At 37.4% G+C, this 27,517-nt stretch overlaps 1 protein-coding gene and 1 pseudogene across 1 annotated transcript in view; one reads left to right on the top strand and one right to left on the bottom strand.

Annotated features, from left to right (window-relative positions):
• Ccdc178 (coiled-coil domain containing 178) overlaps window positions 1-27,517 on the top strand; it is a 287,520-nt gene that overhangs the window by 41,340 nt on the left and 218,663 nt on the right. Inside the window, exons 7-13 of the mRNA XM_090353276.1 lie at window positions 4,029-4,111; window positions 4,528-4,728; window positions 7,124-7,344; window positions 9,493-9,635; window positions 20,826-20,979; window positions 26,429-26,524; window positions 26,647-26,783. Of these exons, the coding sequence (XP_090209402.1) occupies window positions 4,029-4,111; window positions 4,528-4,728; window positions 7,124-7,344; window positions 9,493-9,635; window positions 20,826-20,979; window positions 26,429-26,524; window positions 26,647-26,783 (1,035 nt within the window). The remainder of the gene's footprint in view (window positions 1-4,028; window positions 4,112-4,527; window positions 4,729-7,123; window positions 7,345-9,492; window positions 9,636-20,825; window positions 20,980-26,428; window positions 26,525-26,646; window positions 26,784-27,517) is intronic.
• LOC150049771 (S-phase kinase-associated protein 1 pseudogene) lies at window positions 12,411-13,712 on the bottom strand (annotated as a pseudogene).

Genomic DNA, 27,517 nt, shown 5'->3' on the forward strand with positions numbered 1-27,517 from the left:
TGTTTTTATTTGCATTTCCTTTATGACCATGGATGATGAACATTTTCTCATATGCTTTTCTGCCATTTTTATCTCTTCTTCTGTTAATTCTCTCTTTAGTTCCCTTGCCCATCTAGTGAATGGTTTATTGGATTTGGGGGGGGGGATTCGTTTCTTGAGTTCCCTGTAGATCTGGATATTAAGCATTTCACAGATGTATTGTTGTTGAATATCTTTTCCCAGTTGGTTGGCTGTCTCTCTACTTTTGTTTTTATCTGTACAGAAACATTTTATTTTTAGGCAGTCCCATTTATTGATTCTCTCTCCAATCTGTTGTGACCCTGGGATTTTGTTTAGGAATCTTTTGCCTGTGCCTATGAATTCCAGTGTCTCTCCTACTTTATCATGTAGCAGCTTCACGGTTTCGAGTCTCACGTTGAGGTCTTTGATCCACTTTGAGTTAATGCTTGTGCATGTCGAAAGGCTAGGGTCAATTTTTAGTTTTCTGCATATGGCTGCCCAGTATTGCCAGCACCAATAATTGGATAGATTGTATTTATTCCACTGTACATCTTTGGTTCCTTTGTCAAATACAAGTTGCCTATAGGTATATGGTTCTATTTCTGGGTCTTTTATTCTGTTCCACTGATCTGGTGGTCTGTTTTTATGCCAATACCAAGCAGTTTTTATTATTATGGCTCTATGGTAGAGTTTGAAGTCTGGTATTGTAATAGCACCAGCATTGCTCTTTTTGCCTAGAATTGTTTTGGCTATTCTAGGTCTTTTCTTGTTCCATATGAATCTTTGGATTATATCTTCTATTTCCATAAAGAATGTCTTTGGGATTTTGATGGGGATTGCATTGAATTTCTATATCAAATTTGGCAGTATGGCAGTTTTCACTATGTTGGTTCTCCCTAGCTATGAGCATGGGATGTCTTTCCATTTCCTAGTGTCCTCTTTAATTTCTTTTGTTAGGCTTTTATATTTTTCATTGAATAATTCTTTTACATCTTTGGTTAAGTATATTCCCTAGTATTTTATTCTTTGGGGGGCTATTGCGAATTCCTTCTTTTGATTAATCTTGCCAGGGGTCTGTCTATTTTGTTGACTCTTTCAATGAACCAACTTTCTGATTTATCAATTTTGTGTATAATAGATCATCTTTTCAATCTCTGATATTTCTGATTTTATTTTTGTTATTTCTGCCCTTCTAGTTGTTTTAGAATTACTTTTTCTTACTCCTCTAGGTGTTTCCGTTTTTTTTTAGGTTATTTGCATTCCTTTGTCCTGAAATTCGGTGCCCTCGTCAATCCCTATTATATGAAGATTAGACTTTTTTGCTGCATCTGCCAGGTCCTGGAATTCTCTCCTGTGGATTCTGACTAATCTTTCCAAGGTGGTGATTCTGTCTTCCAGCTCTTGTGTTTTATCTTCCATTCCTGATGTTCTATTCTCCATCTCAATCAATCTGCTGCTTAATGTTTCCATTTTTGCTTGAAATGTGGACATGTCTGCTGAGAGGGTATTGAACTTTTCTTCCAATTCTCTTTTGAATTCGAAGAGTTCCTTGGAAATTCCTTGCTAATGTTTTTGGAATTCAGACTTAATTTCGTTATTCATTTCCAAAATCATCTCCTTGATTTGAGTCATATTTCGTGTCTCTTCAGGTGTCATTTCTTCAGATGGTGACATCTCTCTCATCCTTTTGGTCTCGTTTCCTTTTGGGCTTTGTGTGGGACTTTGATTATTTATGTATGTCATAATTTGTCTTTGTGCTCTCCTAGGCATTGAGAACTGTTGTAGTCTGCTCTGTGGTTGGTAGGTGGTGGTCTTTACTTGGATTGGGACCGGTGGTTCTGGGAAACTGTATACCTGTTGTTCTCGGCCAGATTGATTCCTCTGCTGACTAGGTCAGAGTTTGCAGTTTTTGCAGGTGTTTGGCCTGTTCCCAGAGGCTGTGTGCTGCTGCACGACTAGCTCTCAGCCCAACCAGTGGCCTCACAGTGGGCCATGGGATGGGTCTGAGCGCTTCAGTCTCAGCGCGCTGTGCAGATGGTTGGTTTTCCTGCACTGCTTCCAGGGGCAGCCCCCGGCCAAGGGTCTGGAGTTTGGACCAGCTGGTTTCTGCTCTGTTCCCAGGGGCAGGGCCCAGCCGAGGAGGTGGGCTGTGAGTGCGGAGCTGCACCTTTCTGACTCTCAGAAGGCGAGCTTGGCCACTGGTCTGCCCTTCAGTTCCCTGCTGTGTTTCCACCGCTTTGTCAGAGAGTCTGTGAGCTGTGTGGGGCCCCTTGGTGCTGTCTTGCTTGGGATTCCCAGTTGGAGGGTGCCCGGCTCAAGATTTGAGTGGGACAGATGCTGGCTCCTAGAGTCCCGCACACCCTACCTGCTGTTGTAAGACAGGGTCTCAGCGCCCCCCACTCTCCAGATCCAATGTCCTGGGAGAGGAACCTGTTGGGCAGGTGAATTGGGACACCTCTGCCGCCTTGGTGGGGTGCTGGGTATTAGCGCCTGCCTGCCTGTCAGTTTCCTATCAGTGGCCTGGGAGAGGAACCTATTGGGCGGATTATAGCAGAGACATCTCTGCCCCCCTTTGGTGAGGTGCTGGGTTTTAGCACCTGCCCACCTGTCAGTCTCCAATCAGAGGCCTGGGGGAGGAGGCTGTTGGGAGAGTGGGTGCTGGGACACCTCTGCCTCCCTTGGTGGGCTGCTGGGTCTTAGCGCCCCATCTGCCTGGCAGTCTCCAGTCAATGGCCTGGGGGAGGGGGCTGTTGAGGGAAGGGACAGGATTCTAAATTCCTTGCCCTCCTGCACTTGGCAGTCTTTCTTGGGCGGGGTAGAGGGGTCTCAGCTAAGTTCTATAGCTCGCCACCAGCTCTGCTTTCCTGATGGGCTTGGGGACCCCCTGGGCTACCCGTTGGGCTACCCGCTGGGCTGCTCACTCCTCTGCGTTTGGCTGTGAGCTCTGCGTTGTTGGAGAATCTTTCACTCCCCTCGGATCTCAGCCGCCACCTGTGCTCCGCGTCTGGGTTCTGCTGCTTGCTGGTCTGGTCTGCACTGGTTCCTGCATCTGGCTTCTGCCGCTTGCTGGCCCAGTCTATGCTGGTTTCTGTGGCCGCGCTGGGCCTGGCACCCTGAGCCAGCAGCAAGGGGTTGGGGAGGGGGTCCTCGCGTTTCGAATTCTTTGAGAAAGTTGGATGTAAGCTTTATCTGGATTTCTTTTCCGGTTTGAGTCCTTCTCTGTTGCTTCTTGAGTTTGTTGTTGTGGATTTCTTAAGGTAGTTGGCTTGTAGGATTCTCTGGTTCTCTCTTTGTGTCAGAGAGCTAGGCAGCATTGCTATTGTCTCGGGGCCATCTTCCTTCTCCAGAAAAATCCTTTTGAAGGTAACATTTTAGTTCAGGAATTTTATAGAAGTTTTTTTTAACTTGAAATCTGAAATGATTTTTTTTGTTGTTGTTCCATCATGGGGCTTGAATTCTGGACTGGGCACTGTCCTTGCGTTCTTCATCTCAAGGCTACTGCTCTACCACTTGAGCAGGGGCCTCTTCTAGTTTTCTAGTGATTAATTGGAGATAAGAGTCTCATGGATTTTCCTGTCTGGGCTGGCTTTGAACACCAATCCTCAGATCTCAGACTCTAAGTAGCTAGGATTACAAGCGTGAGTTACTCGTGCCCAGCCTGAAATAATATTTTTATACTTATTAATATATATTGGTTTCGTAGAAATTGTTAAACTGAAAGAAATATCTCCTCCTAATTATTATAAATTTATTTTCTTACAACATTTCTAGGCAAGAAACATTTCTTAACACAAAACAGAGCACCTTCTTCAGTAAAACATTCTTAGTTTTAATTCTTCTACCACACATGAAAATCCTATTTACAATTAATACCCACTAAATAGTTAAATATCCATTACAAGTTTTCCTATATTAGTCCCTTTTGCTGTAGGATTACCAGATATGCCAACATTTCAAATTCTATGGGAGAATATCACCTAAAATTTGCCTTGATATCTCTAACTACACCTTTCATTTTAAAATTGTAGGAGCAGAATTTCTTACACAAAATGCGGGAAGAAAGTCTTGACTGTTGCCATACCAGTGAAAGGGGTCAAACCAGAAGACAGACGTAAATTTCTTTGTACTTAGCTAAATGTAATTATAGTCATCAGATAATGAGTTTTCAGCCTTCTGAGTAGCTAAGATTATAGGTGTGAGGAAGAGTCATGGACATAATTTTTAAAATGAAGTTTGGTAATAACTTTTGTGTGTGAAGTATGACTTTTTTCCTACTAGAAGGATGTTTTTTAAAGAGATTGGTTGATTTTACAATTCATTGATTAAAAATCTGTCTCCAAATTTCATAATCAACATTAGAATTATATTATAGTGAAATATAATCATATATAAATTTATAACTAAATTTTAGTATATTTATAAAAATAAAAATATATAACATATAAAACTTATTGAATGAACATTTGAAAGAGTATGATACAAATAATACATGGGAACTCACATGTGAATATGTGTTTCTGTTTTAAGGTGTATCATGTCCAGAATTAAAGGAAAAAATGAGAGCTTTGCTGTCAGAGACTATCAACCTCATTCAAAGCCTAGAAACTGACCGGGCTTTAGCAGAACTAGCTTTAAAGCAACAGAAGTCAAGAAGGAAAAAGATTAGCATGAGAATTGACTCTTGGTCTATCTGGAAAATTCAAGAACTTCCATTAGCTGTGCAGAGAGGTAATTTTCTACATTGTCATTTACTTTTTTAGAAGAGCACAAGCTCTGTCAAAATTAACTGATTACAACAAATCTGTTTTACTTTCAAACCAGGTCACTTCAGAGTGATGGCATGGATTATAATGCTTTGTCCACTCTGCAGAGCACACCTGAGCTGGCTGTCACTGGAAATACCATGTATTCATGATACCTCAAGGGCATGCAAATGTGTAGTACAGGTTTCTTTTCATGAGGACAGTATTTGAATTATTAGATATTTCAACAATTAAAATAATTAACAGTTGGAATTATTTAGATACATTGTTAACCACAGAAAAAATGACCTTTAGGTATCATGCTGAGAACCTAATCCACCTGCATCTGGGAATTCAGAAATAAATATACTGGACAACAATATTCTAGCAGGAATAGAACTCTAAAAAGCTACATGAGTCACACAGGTTAATACAGGTTTAAAATGAAAATTCTGTCTTTTAGATCACAGAGATGAAGTGTATAGTATAGCGGCAAAAAATATTTTGTTCTGTGCCTATCCAAGTATTCCTGTTAGGTTGGATGCATATATAGCTCAAGTGGGAGAACTCCTTCCTAGCAAACATGAGGACTGGGGTTTGAACTTCAGGATCACCTACAAACAATTAACATTCCTAGCTATCTGCCAGAGGCTGAGATCTTCTTAATTTTTCAAATGAAAATATTTTCTTTCAGGACTCACATTCTATGTACATTAAAAAAAATAAGATACCCTACAATCTGTAATTTAGGACAAGAAATTATGGAAAGTATAGAGAATACTGCTTTTACTCTAGGATAATAAACATTAACTCAAATGATGTCTCTTAGAACCTATACATAAACTGTGACAATGTCATGAATCTTCCAAAATCTTCATCATCAAAGTGGATATAGCTTGGCTTCTTTCTTCACTGGTTGGCCACTAAGTTATCAAACACATCCCCTTCCTAAGAATAACAGACTCTGCCATGTGATATGCAGCTAACTATCTAGGAGATACACTGTCCTTTCCCTGTCAAAAGAAAAGATAACCAGAAATAAATTTTATCTCATAACTTTATGTAATAAATTTTATATGATAAATATGATCCTAAAATGATAAAAATATGAATAAGTCTAGCTTTTTTCACTTGCAAAATAAAGGGGTATATAGTTTATATTGTACTCCAGCAGCATCTGAAGAAACAAATGAACTGGTGATGTAGATTTCCTTAGCACTCCCATACTACCTGCTTCTATGGATCTTCTGGCTTCCACTTGACCTACGTGTATGAAGCCATTGATATTTCCCTATGCCCAATTCATGGAAGAGGAAGAAATGAAATCAGACTTCTGGTCTGTGAGTGGACTTAATAATACAAACGTGCAATTTAGAGAGCCAATACATCCTTTTCCAACTGAGAGGAGAATTCCTGGTCATTCCGTTAACTACCTTTTGCAGGAGGGGATCAAGGAAAATTTGGAGTAGAAACGGGGATGGGAAAACATACGAAGGAAAGGTTAATGAAAAAAAATCTGAGAGTCTTTGGGAGGTTGACTCTTCAGAAAGGACAGTGTGAAGACCATTTGGTTCCAGGGAAATGCTCACCATAGCACTTGGACAGGGAAAGTCTCAGTAATTAATGGAACACTAAATATTCTCATTTTGTTTTCTGTATCTCGGTTTGTGTTATAATCCACTTATCACTACAATTAACCTGGCAACTCAGTAACTAATAATAACAAGTATTTCACATCCAGGGGAAGTTCTTCAGGTTGCAGATCTCATGGATTTAGTGTAAGATTCAATATTAGGTTTGGGTCTGTTTCATGTGTCTCTCATTTTCTGTCAATTTGGAAAATCTACATAGACTGTTTATGATTCTGATACTGATCACAATAAGTTGGTTCCCCCCCTCTCTCTGTGTGTATGCATGCTTTTGATCAGTTGTGGGTCTTGAATTTGGGTCATCAATGCTGTCTCCGGGCCTCTTTGTGCACAAGGCTAGCACTGTCCCACTTGACACACAGTGTCACTTATAGTTTTTGAGTGGCTAATTAGAGATAAGTCTTAAGAGGAGTTTTCTTTTGGCTGGCATTGAACCATGATCCTCATATCTGAGCCTCCTGAGTAGCTAGGACTACAGACATGAGCCACTGGTATCTGGCAATAAATTGTTTTTTTTTAACAAAACAAACAAAAAATTATCAAGCATGTATGTATTGTTTGGATGCTCAATAAAAGCACATTTTAATGCAACGTTAAATTTAACTATTTTAGATGCAGTCAGACTGACAGATTAATCAGCAATGTCTGATTAAAATATATTTATTTTTGAAGATGTCTTTCTGGAATTATTTCTTGGTACCCAAAACTCATTTCCTGTTGTTCTGCAACTAGAACACGATGCTTATATGAAAGATATCATAGAATTACGATGGCACCTTGAAGACAGAGGATATCAAGCAAAAAATCTTCAGAAACGGAAGGAAAAGTTTGACGAAGCAAATACAAAGATTGAAGAAGATATTAAACAGATGATTGAAAATACTCTTCTTTTGACTACAAAGCAGAAGCAGCAAGATGAAGCTCTCAGGCAAGAATATGTGAAAAAAACTGAGGTAAATGGGTTAATGAATATAAAGAATACCAATTGTCATTCAGGTCTGCTCAATATTGCATTTGTAAAAACATATTTCCAGTTTTCATTTTTACTCAGAATTGACAATTTATGACAAGACAGTGTATTAAACCATGTATTTCATGATCTAGTGTTAATCTTTTTAGCTCCATCTATTCCCCATACTTTTATGCCTATGAGAGTCAGTGAAAATTAGTCAATCTATTAAAAATGGCTTGACTTTTTGTTGTTGTTGTTGCTATTGACAGTCCTGAGCTTGGACTCTGCATGTGGGTGCTGTCCTTGAGTTTCTTTTTCTCAAGGCCAGCTGTCTATCACTTGAGCCACAGTACCATTTCTGGCTTTTTCTGCATAGTTTATTGGCAATAAGAGTCTCACAGACTTTCTTGCTGGCTTTATAACTTCAATTCTCAGAGCTTAGCCATGTAAATAGCTAGGATTACATGTGAGCCACTAGCACCCAACTCTGGCATAATTTTCGTACAAGTATGGGACATAAACTGAGGGCTTCATGTTATTGCTTGACTTTATTATTATTGTCAGGGTTGACATTCTATGTGTGTGCATATATATATATATATATATATATATATATATATATATATAATGTCTTAACTCAGGGCCTGAGCACTACCCTTGGGCTTTCTCAAGGCTGGAGCTCTAGCTCTACCACTTGAGCTAGAGCACTATTTTCAGCTTTTTCTATGTATGTGGTACCGAGGAATTGATGTCGAGTAGTTGTTCATGCTAGGCAGACACTCTACCATTAGGGCCAAACTCTCAGTCCTTAGGTTTGACATTCTAAGACTTGAGATGTATCTTCGCTTTCTTGCTTTTTTTTCTGGTTAAATGGAGAGGAGTCTCACAGATTAGGTGGGGTAACTTTGAAATGCTATCCTTAGATCTTAACCTCCTGAGTGACTAGGATTACAATTGTGAGTGTCCTGTAGCTCAGCAAAATAGCCTGACATTTGTTTATTTATTTATTTAGCCAGTCCTGCAGCTTGAACTCAGGTCCTGGTCTCCATCCATGAGCTTTCTCAGTGGTAATGCTCTACCACTTAATCCACAGCACCACTTTTGGCTTTTTCTGTGTATTTGGTACCAAGGAATTGAACCCAGGGCTTCATGCATGATCAGCTAGCCAAATAGTGTGTGTACTGCATGATATTATATAATATGTATGATATAATGTAATGATGCAAAAATTGATATGATTAGGATAGGTAGATAGTGAGACAAAGTAGTGAGAGATGAAGAGGAGAAGGATAATATATATTTATTAGTTAATGTAAATGTTGAAAGTAATAGATTTCAGACACCATAAGCTATTAACAGCATTAATACAGGCAATTTATTAACTTTTCTATTCTTTCTTCAGTCGTGGGTGCCTGGATGTTGTCCCTGAGCTCTTCAGCTCAAGGCTACTGCTCTGTTCTTTGAGCCATAGCGCCACTTCCTTTTTTTTTTTTTGTTGGTCATGGGACTTGAACTCTAGTCCTGGGCGCTGTCTCCCTGAGCTCCTCAACTCAAGGCTACCACCCTACCCTTTGAGCCAAAGCGCCATTTACAAATTTATTTTTGTTTCTATATTTACTGCCATAAAATATTATTTTCATGGGCTTGGAGTTTGGCATAGTGATAGAGTGCTTGTCTAGCATGCACGAAAACTTGGTTTCAATTTCTCAGCACCATATGTATATATAGCTGGAAGTGGTGCTGTGGCTCAAGTGGTAGAATGCTAGCCTTGAGAAAACCCAGGGTCAGTGCTCAGACTCTGAGTTCAAGTCCCAAGACTGGAAAAAAATAATTATTTTCACAATAAAAACAATAACTGCACAATGTTTGATAGGTGAAGAGTTAGCTATTTTATTTTGGACATGCCAGCCTAGATGCTGAAACACTTTTATCTTTAGTATTTTTGTCTATAAGGGTAAAGAGTCCTGTGTATCAACTCTGTTTTTTTAGCAGCAAAAATTTAATGGTAATATTATGAGAAGAAAATGTATGTTAAGATCTTTTCACCCAAAATAGTGTTCATTTTAATGTTCATCCTAAATGAACATTATTTCTTTTCATTAGCCGTGATGAAAATGCATATATTAGCAAGAATATGTATCATTTCTAGGCACTAGATCTACTCCAACAAGTTAAAGAAGAACTTGAAAATGCTAAACAAGAATATGAGGATATCAAATCGGAGCTTCAACTAATGAGAGTAAACATGGACCAAACCCTTTTTGAAGAAGAAGTAAGCATACAGGTCTACAAGTAAGCATTATTCATAATTACATTATAACATTAAGATGATATTAGTGATACTAGACATTGATGACTCACACCTCTAATCCTAGCTACATAGGAGGCTAAGATCTGAGAAGAGAGCCCAGGCTAGATTTATAAGACCCATTTTCAATTATCTAGCCACAAGTTGGAAGTAGAGGTATGGCTTCAGTGGTAAAGTACGGGCTTGAATGAATCAGGTAATTGAGAATGAGATTCTCTGAGTTAAAGTCAAGTACCAGGACACAAAAGAAGAAAATGTTAATGAAAAAATTAATACATATCAGTAGCCCGAATCTTTCATATAGAGCCAGAATCTTCTATAAATCTTTCATATACTTAGCTGTTTTATCAAGTGTGTATACAACTTAAATATGCATGGATATAAATTTATGCTAGTTCTTATAATAATGTATTTCTGTATCATTCCTATGCTTTTCAGATACATTGTGAAACTGTCTAGGGATTAACAACTATACATCTGCTACCTAGTACAAAAACCATACTGTGTTTTTTTAAAGGAGCTTTTATTTTTTGTTTTGTTTTTCTTTTTGCCAGCCTGGGTACTGTGCTTGGCCTTTCTCAAGGCTAATGTGCTACCATTTGAGCACTACTTCCAGCCTTTTCTGTGTACATGGTAACGAGGAATTGAGCCCAGGGCTTTGTGCATGCTAGACAAGCACTCTAACATTAGGCAGGCCCCTGACCCTAAAGGGAGTATTACTTTTCAAAATAATGTTTTATTTTATTGTAAAAGTGATTTGCTAAGGGATTACAGTTACATAAGGAGATGAATACGTTTTCTTGTTGAAAAGCATCACCCCTCCCTCATTTTTTCCCACTTTCCCGTACCCCCACTCTCCTCTTCTAAAACTGTGAAGTTCATTTCCAACATAGTGTCTTGTGTCTCCTTCATCTCACCAACTCATTATTCCCCTTCCATTCCCTAAATCAGACAAATGCATACACAAGGGTACCAAATGCATACATTGGTACCAAAACAAAAGCAGTGACAACAGGGGATAAAAACAAAAGAAAAAAAAAAAGAACTACAAAAGAAATAATGTCAGCTGGGTGTGGTGGATCACACCTGTAACCCCAGCAATTAAGGGCACTGAGATTTGAGGATCAAGGTTCAAAGCCAGCCCCAGGCACAAAAGGACCTGAGACTCTTATCTCCAATTCACCTCTAGAAAATGGGAAGTGGGGCTTGGCTCAAGGGTAGGGTGGTAGCTTTGGGCTGAAGAGCTCAAGGACAGCTCCCAGGCTGAGTTCAAGCCCCACGACCCACAAATTTAAAAAAAGAAAAAGAAAAGAAATAACTTCACACAGTAAAAAAAAAAAAAAGGAAATAACTTCACACATTGAAAAAAATTCTTGTTTCCATATTTTGGAGTTAATTTCTATTAGAATCATTTTATATGGTCGTATGTACATAGCTATTGCGATATAGTGATCCTCTGCTAGGATAATCCTAGACATACAATTATGACAATTGTTACAAATGTTCAAGTCTGGTTTCCTTCACTTAGTATGAATGTTTTCAAAATCTTTTCATTTCTTTATGAATGGGGCAATGTTATTATTTCTGAAGTGAAGGACTGCCTTCCATTTTACTAACATAATAGAAGAATAAAATTCTACTGTATACCACATTTTCTTGATCCATGCATCTACCAAGGGGCATCTGGCTTGGTTTAGCTGTAGTAAATAATGCTGCAAGGAACATAGTTTTGCTGGTAGCTTTGGTGTGGCCTTATTTGTGATTAGGTGAATGCCCAGGACTCTAATCAATGAGTCATAAGGGAGCTCTATATTTAGCTCTTTGGGATTTTTTACCTCATATGATTTCCAGAATGTTGACAATTTTCATAATAAAGTATGCTCTGGAGTTTGAACTCACTTTGCGATGTTTGTCATTTATATATATATATATATATATTATTCTGAAACTAACTCTTTATTGAAATAATCATACTTAGGATTTTAAAAATTAAGCCACCTACTGAATGGCAAAAGTTTAACTGCTTTTTTACATGAAACTAATGTAAACTGTTTTCTCCATAAGGAAATCCTGATCATAATAAGATGACATATCAAACGAATTAAGTGTTTTTAATTGAAAAGCTAACCAGCTGTCTAGTTATATTTCTCCAAAACAACAGAAAAAAGCAAAAAACAAAAAAACCACAGAAACTTGTTAGTAACTGAATCTCTAGGCAACATATTCAAAGTTGAGAAGATTAAAAATTGGGGGAGGAAAAAAAAGTCTCAGACACAATTAAGAACTATGCTTGATATGTATTAGTGGTCCTGGCTAGACTCTAGACAATATTTTAAAAACCCCATTAAGAACATTAACTTCAAGTAGCCTTTTTCCAGTTTCCAATTTTTGAATAAAGATGTATTTTGTTAATTCTATCAGAAACCTTGTTGCAACTTATTTACAAGGCCAAGTTCTAAAAGCTGAACTAAAGTGAACTAGATGATAAACGAGGCAGAAACTGCTCTACAGAACGAGAAATCCTAAAATGACACTTTCGAGAGAACCCACAATTGTTTTTATTCAGAGTAAAGAAAAGAGAAACTTTTGCTGGGACTAGAAGAAACTCAGCTGTAAGTTTGGGATGTGCATTCAAAGTACATATGCAATGATGACAATATTATGCTAATACAATTGATGTGCTGTTGCATTTGTCTACTGTTTGTCTAATATTATCAGTACTATAAAAAGAGCAGTGCAACTAGTATTTGGAACAATTCTTATAGTGTTACAGTGTCAGGCACATTCCACTTCTCTTCACAGCACTGGTTCTCTTTGCGTACCTGGGCTTCTTCCTCTTCAGTAAAGTCATTCTTAATGTTGAAAGTTTTGCAAATCTCCTCAGGTGTTTTCCCCTTCATCATCATATTGGCAACAATCTTACATGTGACATCAAGCAAACCTTTGATGTCTAAGTAGTTTGTAGCCAGAATAAGTTCGAAAAGTGTTCCTTGGTCAACTTTCAGGAATTCTTGGTCCCAAACAGGAATATCATCTGTACGGGCTTCTCTTTGTTCTCATCATCCTGAGGAAGAGGATCATCATCCTTGTGGTGGGTACACCACTGAATGAGGTTTGTTATTATTGCTGCATTAACATTTGGTGGAGGAACTGGGTCATTCATCATCTCCATCATCCATTCCCAAATCTTCCAACATGGTCTTGTTGGTCACAGATTGTTTGGCAATTTCTACATCAACTTCAAATATTTCTCCATCAGAACTCTATAACTTAATTGAAGGAATGGTGTTTGGTCTCAAAAAAACGGCGGACAGGAGTCTGCTGGGAGTGGGGCGCCGTCTGTGCAAGGAGAAGAGAAAGACGAAGACACTCTGTCATTTATATTTTTAAATTACTCTTAGTTATACCTACAAGTGTTGAGAAAAACAAACAAATTTATTTGCATAAATTCAAAGACAGAGAAAGTTTATTTTCTCACACTTCTGGAGCTTAACCCTCTGAAAACGGTATGACTGGGCAGAAATGAACGTTTCTAATTCGTTCTACCAACCTTGGAGCTGCCTACAGAAAGATCTTTTCCTTCTTTCCTTTATACTTTCCTTACCTTGTGGCTCCCTTTCTTGAATCTTCAGGGTTAACCTCTTGAAATCTCCAGCCCCTTGTTCACCTCACCTTCTCTTGGTTTTGTAGTAAAACCTTCTTTTGTTTGCCTCTTACTGAGATATGACTGGCATTACTATCCCACTATATGATCTAGTATATTTTTTCCATCTCACACTTGTCACACATACAAAGACCTTCCCCACTTCTTTATCCACAGAAATTAACACTTTACAAATCTTCAGCATAGAAAAACTGAGAATTTTATATCATTATTTTATTCAGTAGTCCTGCTTATTTGTAGATTCATTCTGTTAGAATGTTTAGTTAGTTTTATCTGAAAATGGAAACACTGTTTCTTTTCAATATTTTCATTTTATTTCCTTGTGAAACTAACTAAAATACCTTATTAAACACTGAATGAATCTACTAATATTGAATATCTGTGTCATTTTCCTCATTTTCTATGAGGAACCATTCAGTATTTTGCAATTCATTCTGAAAGATACATGCATTTATGATTTATTAATGAGCTAAATTTCTGTTTTAGTTCAAGTTGGCCTATCCAGAATCCATGAATGAGTTTTGCATGTAATTAATTTTCTGATACATTATAGAAGTGGTAGTAATTTTTCTACTTTGTAATTATCGTGTGAGTTTGATTTACATTTTTATTTTTAGCTTGATAGAGTTTATTCCAACCTCTCACTTTCAAAAGATGATTGTTTTTTTGGGTAAGATGTGTCTCTTGAAGACAGCAGAACGATGGCTCTTGCTTTTTGATCCAACTAGACGGTCTATGCCGTTTAATTGGAGAGTTAAGTCCATTGATATTGAGAGTTAGGATTGAGAGATATTTATTAGTTCCTACCATTTTTAAAAGCTTTTATTAGGGCCTGTGTGTTGACAGTTCTTGTGGTCCTTAGATGGTATGCTGTTTAGGTGCCATTTCTTTCCCTATATTGCATTTATTTTGGTTTTCTATGTATAGAACATCTTTCAGAATTCTCTGTAGTGTTGGTTTTGTTGTGACATATTGTTGCAGCTTTTCCCTGGAATGGAATGTTTTTATTGTTCCCTCAGTTATGAATGAGAGCTTAGCTGGGTATAGTATTCTTGGTTGGTAGTTATTTGACTTAAGGGCATGACATATATGCTTCCAGTCACTTCTTGCTTGCATGGTATCTGCTAAGAAATCTGGGGTTATTCTTATTGGTTTGCCTTTATAGGTTATTAATCCCTTTCCCTGGCTGCCTTTAGGATCTTTTCTTTGGTTTCTACTGATCCAGTTCGGATTACAATGTGGCGGTGGGATGTTCTTTTCTGGTCAGGTCTGTTTGGGGTTCTAAAAGCTTCTTGAATCTGGATGGGCCTGCCCTTCTGGATATTTGGGAAATTCTCTGAGATGATTCCCTGAAGAATATTTCCAATACCATTGACCTTTTTCTCCAGACCCTCCTCAATACCAGTTAGCCTTAAATTAGGCTTCCTAATTGTATCTTGGACCTCCTGAAGCGCTCTCTCATATTTCCTAGATTTGGATTAACTCATTTTCTGTTCTTTCTCTACAACAACTAAATTATCTTCAGCCCCAGAAATTCTCTCCTCTGCATTGTCTAACCTGCTATCAAAGCTATCTACTTTATTCTTCATCTCCCTTGCTTCTAATTGCTCATTTTTGATGCCTTCCATCTCTTCTTTTAGATCATGTATGGATTTCTTTTTAGCTCCTTTATTTCCTTTTGAGTGGTTAGCTCAGTAGCTTTATTTTCTTTGGACATTTGCTGGAGTTCAGTCACCTTTTTATTTGTGGATTCTATGAATTCATCCATCTTTCTTTGAAAAACCTTTATTATGGCCTCCTTTATGGCTTCTTCTTTTTCACTTATCACCTTGTTTATGGTTTCCTCTTGTTTAGCTATGGCTTCCTCCCTTATCTCTTTCCTTATATTCTCACATTTTTCATTAATGATGTTTATCAATTGCATTTGTATAGCACTTGGAAGACTCTCCTCTAGGTTTGCCAGTGACTGTTCCATTGCTGTTTACATTGGGTGGGGGATGTTGTTTCTTGATTTGACATTTTTCTTGAGTTTCTTGTTCTGCCCATTTGAAAATGGGAGCAAGATTAATACTAAACACGATTCTAGTTTTTCAGATATAACCAACCTAGACCTCTGTAGCTGGCAGACACTAGATGTTCACAAGTTTTGATTGGTGTTATCACTCTTTCTTTTTGTGCACTTACAGACCAGTCTAATACGACCACTGATAAGCGATTTATACCCAAAACAATAAGCCTCTCAATCCAATCTCTATTGTCTTTAAGTCCCTCTGAGCCTAGAGAATAATTAAACACCTAGATAAACAGTATTTCTCAACAGCCATCAAGTATTGATCCGTGCATTATAGGGGTTGAAAGAGGAACAGAGGTCCAGAGATAGAAAAATAGAATGAGAGAGGTCAGGGGAGGTACAAGAGGATTAATGTAGGAGTATAAGATTATTATAGTAATGAAGAAAAGGTATAGCGTAAGGATAACTGACGTAAGTTGGTAAGTAGGTAGCGTATTTGAGTACAAAGTTTGGAAAGTATTAGAATAAAACTTACGTGTTGCTGCACGACTAGCTCTTAGCCCAACCAGTGGCCTCACAGTGGACCATGGGGTGGATCTGCGAGCTTCAGCCTGAGTGTGCTGGGCAGACGTTTTCCTGTGCTGCTTCCAAGGGCGGCCCCCAGCCAAGGGTCTGGGGTTTGAGAGTTTCCAGGGGCTCCCAGCAGGACCAGCAGGAGGCTGCTCTGTTCCCAGGGGCGGGGCCCAGCTGAGGACGTGGGCTCTAAGGGTGGAGCCTTGCCTTTCTGATTCTCAGAAGGGGAGCTTGGCTGCTGGTCGGCCCTTCAGATCCCTGCTGTGTTTCCACTGCTTTGTCGGAGAGTCTGTGACTGTGGGGGGTCCCTCGGTGTTGTCTTGCTCAGGATTCCGAGCTGGAGGATGCCCCACTCAAGAACTGAGGGGGGCGAGCAGATGCTGGCTCCTATTTTCCCGGCACACCCTACCCGCTGTTGTAAGGCAGGGTCCCAGCGCCCTCCACTCTCCAGATCCAGTGGCCTGGGAGAGGAGACTGGTGGGTGGGTGGGAGCTGGGTCAGCTCTGCCTCCCCTGGTGAGGTGCTGAGTCTTAGGGTCTGCCCGCTTGTCAGTCTCCAGCCAGAAGGCTGGGGGTTGAGCCCATTGGGCGGATTGGAGTTGGGACAGCCCCGCCTCCCTTGGTGGGGTGCTGGGTCTTAGGTAGCCCGCCTGTCAATCTCCAGTCAATGGCCTGAGGGAGGGGGCTGTTGAGGGAAGGGACAGGATTCTAACTTCCTTGCCTCCCTGCTCCTGACAGTCTTTGTCCGGCAGGGTGGAGGGGTCTGAGTTAAGTTATATTGTTTGGCACAGCTCTGCTTTCCCTATGTGTTTGGGGACCCGCTGTATTACTCATGCCTCTGCGTTCCGTCTGCGGGTGTTCCACGGTGGTGGGGAGTCTTTCACTCCCCTCGGGTCCCCTCCGCCACCTGTGTTCAGTGTCTGGGTTCCGCTGCTTGCTGTTCTGGTTCTGTGTCTGGGTTCTGCTGCTTCTGTGGCTCGCTCTCCCGGTCCTGTGCTGGTTTCTGCAGCGGTCGGGCTGCCAGGCCTGGCGCCCTCCGCCGCTGCTTTTCGAGGCTTGGGACTGGCGGTGAGGGGTGGGGGAGGGGTCCTCGCATTCTGAATTCTTTGAGAAAGTTGGATGTGAGCTTTATCTGGATTTCTTTTCCAGTTTGAGTCCTTCTCCATTGCTTTTTTAGTTTGTTGTTGTGGATTTCTTAAGATAATTGGCTCGTGGGACTCCCTGGTTCTCTCTTTTTGTGAGAGAGAGCTAGGCAGCGTCCCTATTGTCTTAGCGCCATCTTCCTTTTGTGACATTTATTTTTAATGTGTCCATCCTGGGCCTTGAACTCAGGGCCTGGGCAATTTTGCTTAAGGCTAGTGCTCAGCCACTTAAGCCACAATTTAATTTCTCCCATTTTTCTAACTGAAGAAGTTAGAAATGTCTTATTATTGAGTATAGGGAACCCAAACCCTCGCTGTATTGAAAATACACTATTTTTTAATCAAGCTTGTAATATTTTGGTTTTGTATCATGTTTGTCATATAATTTCCTTATGTCTTTGATTTTACTGTAATTCCATTTATCAGTTCTTTCATCTAACGTGATGGTGATATGTAAAATTTCTTGTTTTAACACTTCATTCATAATGTTTTTCTGCTGTTTCTCAAAACTTACAGTTTTACATATGATACTGATATATACTGATTATTTTTACTTGTATATAAAGTATAAGGTTTAGTTGTATTTTCAATTGACTATTCAAGTATCCTCTTATAACTTTGTCAAAAATTAGTCAGACATAGGGTCGGAAGTCGGACTTAGCAGTAGAATGCTTGTCTAGCATGCATGAAGACCCAGATTTGATTCCTCTGTACCACATACACAGAAAAAGCCAGAAGTGGTACTGTGGTTCAAGTAGTAGACCTCTAGCCTTGAGAAAACTCAAAGAGAATGCTCAGGCCCTGAGTTCATACCCCAAGACTGGCAAAAGAAAATAATTAGTCAGACGTACTGTGTAGGTCTATTTCTGGGTTCTCTATCCATCCAATCTACATGTTTATCTCTTATGCTAGCAATTTCACACTTCCTTCATCCCTGTCTTTTATAATAATTTTAAGTCCTGGATAGAATGATTCTTCACATTTTTATTCTTTTTACTCTATTCAAGTTTACATTTAGAAGACTGGTGAAACTTAAGCTACCAGTGAAGATAATCATGATAGCACATTTTTTTTAATCTGAAAAAAAATTCTAGCCAGGTGCTGTTGGTTCACTTATAGAATACTATCTACTCAAGAGGCTTAGATCTGAGGGTCATGGTTCAAAACCAGCAGGGGAGGAAAGTATGCAAGATTCTTATCTCTGATTAACCTCCAGAAAACTTAAGGTGGTGCTATGACTCAAAGTGGTAGAACACTAATATTAATTGGAAAATGCTTAGTGATATCACCCAGGCCCTAAATTCAAATCCTACAACCAACAAAAAAAATCCCCCCAAACTATAAATTGATAACATTAATTTCATCAGGAAATGATGGTAACAGAACTAAACTATACTCCATAAAATTCTAACACATCTACAATTCACTTTAAACAGAAAGTACAAAGATGTCATGGTCAAAAGACTGATCCTAAATGACTGAACAGAACCAATGTAACAAGTTAATTTTCAGGGCTGAGATTGCCTTTCTCTCATTGACTATGTGGCTTCTAGAAGTCACATTCTGAGAAGTCATGCTATGTTTTCATACACATTCTACCCAGTTGTTGCTCATTTGTTTCTTTGGTTCTCATTTTTATAGTGGGGTTGTGACTCAGATTTTGTCAATTCTAACTCATATAATCAGTTTGTGCTTGAGAAGCTGACACAATTCAATAGGCATTTTATTTATTTTTTAAAATATTTTTTATTGTAATTAATAAAAGGGCCACATGATATTTGCCAGATAGAAGGTGCATTAATTCACATACATTGATACCCTTTCACATGTCTTGGTCCCCATTACCCTCCCCCACCCCTCCATCTTGGTTTTCACCCTTCCCTATCCAATTTCAAGTAACCAAATACAAATATACCCAATATATCTGATAACAAAGTGAGACACTGTAACAATATGAGATAACCAAAGACAGCAAAAGAGATGAGAGATAACATAGTACATTAAGGATATCATTCATTATATGGCTTTTGTTTCAATATCCTCAATAGGCATTTTATATACTTATGAGTTACATATTTGTTGTCAATTGATATGGATTTTATTGTGAATTTGTAGGTTATAATTTCTGTGACTTTATTTAACACACTTTACTTCCACATTGCTTTTATTATATACAGATGTATTTTCTCTCATATGTGCTAAATAAACAACAAAAACTATGTAATAATAGAGGAAGAACTATTTGATAAATAGAAAGTTTCTAGTGAGAGAAAGGAGGATGAGAAGAAAATGCACAAGTAAAAATATGATCAAAGTATACATATGTCATAATGAAATTCATTATTTTATATCATCAATATATGAAAATCAAAAGACACGTGTTTCCAAATAAGTAAAATGTTTTCTAAAATTAATCCATGATCTTAAATGTGAACTTCAAATGAATTTCCTTATCTCTTGTTTATAATATCGGCCAATAACTTGGAGTTGTCTGTATTATTTTCTGAAATCTTAAGAGAACGGTAATTTTAAAGACAGGCATGATTGGCCTGGGCCCATAATTTCAGCCATGCAAGCAAGAACTAATGGAAAAAGATCTCAGACTTAAACTACCCAGCCTAGGCAAGGGTAGTTTAAAAACAACCAATCAAGGCAAGTGCCAGTGGCTCATGCCTGTCATTGTTGCTGCTTAGGAGGCTGAGATCTGAAGGTTGTGGTTGAATTGTGGTTAATCCATGACCAGAAATTCTGTGAAACATTTATCTTCAATAAATTACCAAAACCTGAAAGACTTGAGGCCGGGGAGGGGGGGACCAAGGATGGGTGTGCATGGCTCATGCTGATAATCCTTGCTATTCCATAATGAAGAGACAGAGATAGGAGGATTACAATCTGAGGTTAGCCAAGGAAAAAATAGTCTGATAATCTTCCTCAAAAATAAGTATGTGTCAAAAGATCTGGAGGTTTATTCAAGTGGTAGAGCACCTGCCTTGTGGATGTAAGCCTTTGGTTCAATCTTATATATAGCCACAACACCACCAACAACAAAAATAAAAATAAAGGGGCCCGAGTTTGGCCTAGTGGTAGAGTGCTTGCCTAGCATGCACAAAGACCGGGGTTTGATTCCTTGGTAGCACATACATAGAAAAAAGCTGGAAGTGGTGCTGTGGCTCAAGTGGTAGAGTTCTAGCCTTGAGAAAGCCCAAAGACAGTGCTCAGGCCCTGAGTTCTGAAGCCCAGTACTGGGAAAAAAAATAAACTAGAAAAAAAATTAAAAATAAACTAAATGTTTACTTTCCTTTTCTCATTTTTTAACCTACATTAAACTAAGTCTCTCTGTTTCTCTTTCTGCCTTTTCCTTTTTATCAGAGTTGTTCATATTATGTTTCCAAAAACAAAATACAAAGGTAGCTTGCTTAAAAAACAGAACCTTTAACCAAGACGCGTGGGGGGTGTGGGGGGGGAGGGTAACGGGTACCAAGACATGTGAAAAGGTATCAATGTATGTGAATTAATGCACCTTCTATCTGGCAAATATCATATAACCCTTTTACTAATTACAATAAAAAAAAACAGAACCTTTAAATTTTCTCGAAGCTCTTTTCCTTTTGAAACATAAATACTACTTGTGATTGTTTTTTCCTTGTTCATTCTGTATCTAAGAGGACTTTTTTTGTGAATTGGAATATACTGAGGGAGAAAACAGTATTAAGGATAAATTCCATTGATTCATTTTAAGTCATTCTTGTTCAATGTGGATCAAATCAAGTGTTTTTTTTCCCTAGGAAAGAGATAGATAAATTGAAGCATATATTCACTCACTATACTGAATCAATAGATGGTGTTCAAGCAGAGATGAAAATAAGTGAAGAAGCAGTGAGTGAAATACTGAAGGAATCACAGTCAACTACCAGCATTTTAAATGGATTAAATAAATCGGTGAGGATTGTTTTTAATGCTGAATGTTCCCTTTGAGTTAAGGAGGCCTACATTTTCTCTTCCAACAATTAACTAATGCCTAGTCACTTTTCTGCCAATATTTATTTTTACTGTTGCGTAAAATAAAATGGCCTTAGCAGTTTAACACAATAGCCATTAAGAATTCAACCTCAGTGTTTGACCATTTGAAGTCTGGGCTTAGCATGGCTCAACTGGCAAAACTGAAATCAAGGTACTGATATGTTTGTGTTCCTTTCAGGGGACTCTGGGATGAATATGATTTCAGATTGGCCTAGCAAGAAGGAGGTTCTGAGTTCTATCATTCAGGTTCAAACTGACGTAGCTCCTGTGTTTTTCTGACTTGAGTACCTGACTGTCTTAGTGGTTATCCATCTGAAATCTATTTACAAGACATTCCATATTCCCTAACTCCTGCCCACTCAGACCCTCTCAGCAGTGGTTTGCCAAGACCTCATGTTGGGAACTACTTTCATCAGCCACTGCAATTCATCTGTCTTGAAGATGAAGCTTATTCCTGCCAGATCTGAGTCATGGATCTGAAGGAGATAAGAAGATAGCAAACACACTATCACAGTGACATCTAAGGCTGGGCTATAGCTCTGTGGCTAAGTGTTTGCCTAGCAAGCCTGATGAATTGGGTTTGATTCCCGGGATCAAAAAGGAGAAAGCAAAACAAACAAACAAAAAGACCCAATTCCTACATTTAATTATGATTTATGTATGTGTTTGTAGACTATAAGGTTTTAAGGGCACAGAATATATTGTCTTTTTTAAAACGTCTGCAAATTTGCCCAAGATTTGTATCATATTAAGGACTCAGCTAATGCTTATTGACTAAGAAAAGAAAGTAACAGACAGACTGAAGAAATAAAAGGAAAGAAGACAGAAAGACAGGAAAGAAAGAAAAGAAGGAAAGGAGAGAGGAAGGGAGCTAGGGAAGAAGGAAAAGAATGAAAGGAGAGAGGAAGACAGATAGGGAAGAAGGAAAAGGAGGATAAATAGGGAGAGGTAATGGTGGTACCTGCACCTGTTGAGCTAGATAAGGAGGAGTGAAGATGGTACTGATACACTTAAACCTTCAGGATATTAAAGAATACATATTGTCTTCCAAACTATTTAGTTCCTCATCAGAGACTATTCTAAGCACTAGTGCAATATATCATACTTACTAAAACATTTATAAAAGGGTTACCAAACACTTCAGTTTGTGAATCATGTTAAAATTTACCATTGAAATATCTAGGAAAAACATCACTACTGATATAAGTATTTTCAAAGAGGAAAAGTTATTTGCTGAACTTTTTCATCTTTTCTCTAAATGGAAAGTCTCATTTCCCATACTTTAATGTCACAGCAAAACATCTTCTAAGGAGTTGTACCTACATTTTTTAAGTAACTAATATTTTTAGATTATATAAATTTGGGGAGATTATCATGATTTCCAGGGAAGATAAAAAGATGATTGATTTTAGGTATGTTAATTTCTCTATAACTAGTTCATTATAAAAACCTATTAAGCCACATTTTCAAAGAGCATATATATTAAGGATTGAATTGAAAACAATCACGTGCATTAGTGTCATGGATTAATTTTTGTATAAACCTGAAACTCCTGATTTAAGAGAAAAATAAGATTTGTCCTGACTAAATGTACAACTTAACTAATACTTTAAAATTTCAAAGCATATTTGCTTTCATTTTAGAGTTTATATATAAGCAAGAAATAGTTTTTCTTGGGGCCGGGAGTTTGGCCTAGTGGTTAAAGTGCTTGCCTAGCATGCGTGAAGACCCGGGTTCGATTCCTCGGTACCACATACATAGAAAAAAGCCATAAGTGGTGCTGAGGCTGAAGTGGTAGAGCTCTAGCCTCGAGAAAGTCCAAGGACAGTGCTCAGGCCCTGAGCTCAAGCCCAGGACTCGCAAAAAAAAAAAAAAAAAAAAAAGAAATACTTTTTCTTAATTTGTACAATCCAGAGATTTATGAAAATATTTTTTTCCTTCCTTCCTTCCTTCCTTTTTACTATTATTTTTTGTTGGTTGTAGGTTTGAATTCAGAGCCTGAGATGCTGTCCCCGAGCCTCTTTGTGCTAGCATTCTACCTCTTGAGGCACAGAGCCTCTTCCTGTCCTTTAGTGGGTAATGGGATTTTCCTGTTCTGGCTTGCTTCAAACAGAGATCCTCAGATCTGAGTCCAGAGTAGGTAGGATTAGAGGTGTAAGCCTCCAGCAGGTGGCTATTTTTTATTTTCTTAAAAAAACTATATTGAGGAATGTTCCATGGATTCCTAGTTTCTCCAGAGCTTTTAACATAAAGGGGTGTTGGATCTTGTCAAATGCCTTTTCTGCATCTATTGAGACAATCATGTGATTTTTGTCCTTGCTCCTGTTGATGTGTTGAATTATATTAATTGATTTGCGTATGTTGAACCAGCTTTGCCTCCCTGTGATGAATTCTGTTTGATCATAGTGTATAATTTTTTTGATGAGTTGTTGTAGACGGTTGGCCAGTATTTTGTTGAGAAGTTTTGTATCTCTGTTGACTTACATTCTTCTGAATATATGTCCAGAATTAGGACCATATGGTAGTTCTATTTTTAGTTATTTTTAAAGGAAAGTCCATACTGACTTCCATAATAGGCTGTTTGTTGTATTTACCTAAACTAAGTATGTAATTTTGATTTTTTATGTCATGGAAAGATCCCTCAGTATTACACATTCCTAGGTATTCACAACCTCTTGAATTCCCAAATAGTTGGAATTTACAAAAACATTAGAGATTCTATTTTCTAGCTTTCCTAGTTAAGTTTGTTAAGTCTAATTATCTATTGTCTTGTATGATCAGAAAGCTAATCAATTGTCTACAATCTTTTAAAATCATTCCCTGGAAATAAAGTTTTTTTCCATAGTCTTTTTTCCATGAAAAACATTTCTAATAAGTGAAGACAATATAGAGATCCTTGAGAGGAAAGACATACATAACAACAATGACAAAATAATGGTAGATGTTTGAGAATGATATTTCTCCTGGACTCTGCTCCTTCAGCTGATTTCCATGTGTTGTTTTTTTACCCACATTCAGTCTAACATTTGTCAAGGTGCCTGTAGAGTTGGAAATAGAAAATAGGAAAAATCAAAACATCATAAAAACCTCCCTCTAATTATTAATAGTAGGCTTTTGGCAATCTCTAGAATACTGACTCAGTCAATTTTGATCATTTTCCCTGACTGTTTATAGAGTGAGTTTGCAAATATTTTTTACTGTATTGTTTTCACTGGTGTTCTTCTAAGAACTAGATTCTCATAATGTACTTCCTTATGGAATTAAATAAAATACTTGAACATGCTATTTAAGATCAGTTTCAGCCTCTGGTTTTCCACTGTGATATTACTTAACCACAATTACAAAAATACCCTGCTCTGACATAGTAGTATTTTAGGATATTTAGAATTTGGTATCAAGTTTTCAACATTAACTTTATTTCCTGATAGTGCAGAGCTGTTTTTGTATTCTTTTATCTTCCATTAAGTTTGTTTTGTAGAATTCATAATGAGATACTTCAGTTCATCATATTTTTATATTAATTTTGGGAAAACTGGCTTTCTTTACTATTAAAAATTTCATTTTCATGCCATCCTGTTCATATGGGCCTTTTAATGACTGTGTTTAGTTTGCATAGGTTATTTCTTCTTGTTTAACTTATTCCAAAATATTTTACAATAACAAAACTTTTATTGTCACTATGTTTCAAAACAGATTGTAATGTCTATTGTTTATTCTCCTTATCCTCATACCAGCCTTTTCACCAAAATAATTTATTATGGATTTAGATAGGACCTTTTGTTTCTCTGGAAATCATGTCATTTAAAGTTGAGCTCTACTTGATGGTAACTCACATCTGTAATCCTAGCTATTTAGGAGACTGAGATCTGAGGTTTTAAAACCAGCTGTGGTAGAATAATCCAAGATTGTCTCTGTCTCTGTCTGTGTCTCTCTCTCCAATGAATCAGCAAAAAAGCAGGACTAGAGACATTTTTCAGGTGGTACAGTACCAGCTACCATGAACAAGACATTGCCCTAAGTTCAAGTGACAATACATTGCCCTAAGTTCAAGTCTTAGTATCAGAACAAAATGTAGTTTGAAGATGTATTATTTGTAAGTATATTGATTTCTAAACCAATTGTTACTAGGTAATCATTCACAAAAATGACACATTCAGTGGTAATAGTCATATAACTAAAGATTTTTTAGGCATGAGAGATATGATTCAGTATTTTGAAATTTATTGATATATGCATAGTTCCTTGTATCTAAGTTGTTCATTCTAGTTTAGAGAAGTTTTAACACATGTGGATAATGAATTTAATCAGTTATTTTTGCCATCTATTTTAATTCATGTTAGTTTTCCTCTTCAATTTGTTAATGTAATAAGATAGAATTAAAAGCTTTTTGTGTTTCAAATTTTACAGTTAAAATGCATTTTATGTTACTATGAGTATTTATTTGAAGATTAGTCTTGATTTAGATTTAGTTTATTATAATTCACCCAAAATTTATTTTATTTTTTCATATATTTTATTGTAATTAATAGAGGGTTACATTATATTCACCAGATAGAAGGTGCATTACTTCACATACATTGATACCCTTTCTCATGTCTTGGTCCCCATTTTCCTTCCCCCACCCCTGCCCCTTATCTTGTTTTCCTCCCTTTTCTATCCAACTTGAAATAACCAAATAGGCATATATACAATATATCATATAAACAAGTGAAATACTGTAAAAATATGAGATAACTAAGGGACAGCCAGAGAGATGAGAGATAGCATATTACATTAAGGACAACAATCACTCATTATATGGCTTTTGTTTTCTTATCCTGGAGGTCCTTTCATTTAGCGTCAAACTATATGGCCTTATGTTTCTAGGTTTAGTTCTATTGTAAATCTCTGCTAGAAGAGCCCAAGTTTTCTACTGATTATGACAAATAAGGGAAACAATTGAGCCTATGTTCCTTTGAGTCTGGTTTACTTCACTTACTATGATTTTTTCTAAGTCTTTCCATTTCCTAACAAATGGGGCGATGTCATTCTTTCTGAGAGCAGCATAGAATTCCATTGTGTATAAATACCACATATTGTTGATACACTCATCAACTGAGGGGCATCTGGGTTGGTTCCATATCTTTGCTATGATAAATAGTGCTACAATGAACATTGTTGTGCTAGTGGATTTACTGTGTCCTTGTTTCTGGACAATTGGGTAAATGCCAAGTAGTGTAATTGCTTCACCAGAAATTTATACCTGTTTCCAGAATGGAAGCAGATGGGGGAGGGAAAATATTTTGTATTATTTTAGGCAATACTGATAATTTTAGAAGCTGAAAAAAGGAAATCTTCCCAATTCACTTATCCCCCGTTCTATTTTTAGCTAGATGATTTGAAAAGAGAATATGAGAAACTTTTCCGGAAGAAAAATAGAGCTGAAAGGGATTATTTAGAAACACTCAATGATTATTATGCTACAGTAAGTAGACCTTTCCCTACACCTTCAGGGTTATGCTGTTCTCATATAATACATATAAGAAATTTCATTATTTCATTTTCCTTTATGAGTGCTTAAAAACTTCTTTTATTCTTTTCCTCAAGAAAAGAACGTGGGATTCTGAGCTTTCTAATGTCATAAAAGACTATAAAGATCTTTCAACAGTATATGCTAAATTAGTGGAAGAAAACAAGAAAATTGTGATTGACACAGACACCATGATAGAGAAAATCAATGAAAGGTGAGTCCTCACATATCCTTTTCTCTCTTAAGCAGTATATCCAATATAAGTCAAGAGTGATAAGCAGATGTTTGTAAGAAGCTTAATGTATACTCATCTCACCTCCCTTTAACAAACGCTATTTTATGTAAATATACTTTAAATTTAAGCGTCTCATACTCAAGCTCATTTATGAGGAAATGAAAAGACAGAAAAAATCATATTAAGTGAAGTAAACCAGACTCAAATGAACATAGGCTCAATGGTTTCCCTCATTTGTCTTAATCAGGAGAAACCTTGGGCTCTCCTACAGAGGTTTACAATAGAGCAAAAACTCCATACATAAGGCTGTATAGGATGAAGTTAAATGAAAGGATCTCCAGGATACTGAAACAAAAGCCATATGAGTGATTGTTGTCCTTTAATGTACTATGTTATCTCTCATCTCTTTTGCTGTCTCTTGGTTATCTCATATTGTTACAGTATCTTACCTTGTTATCTGTTATAGTGTATGTATGTTTATTTGGTTATTTGAAATAGGATAGGGAAGGGGAAAAACAAGATGAGGGGCGGAGGTAGGGGGAGGGAAATGGGGACCAAAACATGAAAAAGGGTATCAATGTGTGTGACATAATGCACCTTCTATCTGGTGAATATAATGTAACCCTTCTATTAATTACAATAAAAATATATATTTAAAAAGCTTTGGAGTAGCTTGAATAAGTGTTAAATACTTTAGAAATAAATTAAGTAAA

The sequence above is a fragment of the Megascapheus bottae genome, chromosome 19 (assembly GCF_031878675.1).
Source record: "Megascapheus bottae isolate mThoBot1 chromosome 19, mThoBot2.hap1, whole genome shotgun sequence".
NCBI classification, from domain to species: Eukaryota; Metazoa; Chordata; class Mammalia; order Rodentia; family Geomyidae; genus Megascapheus; species Megascapheus bottae.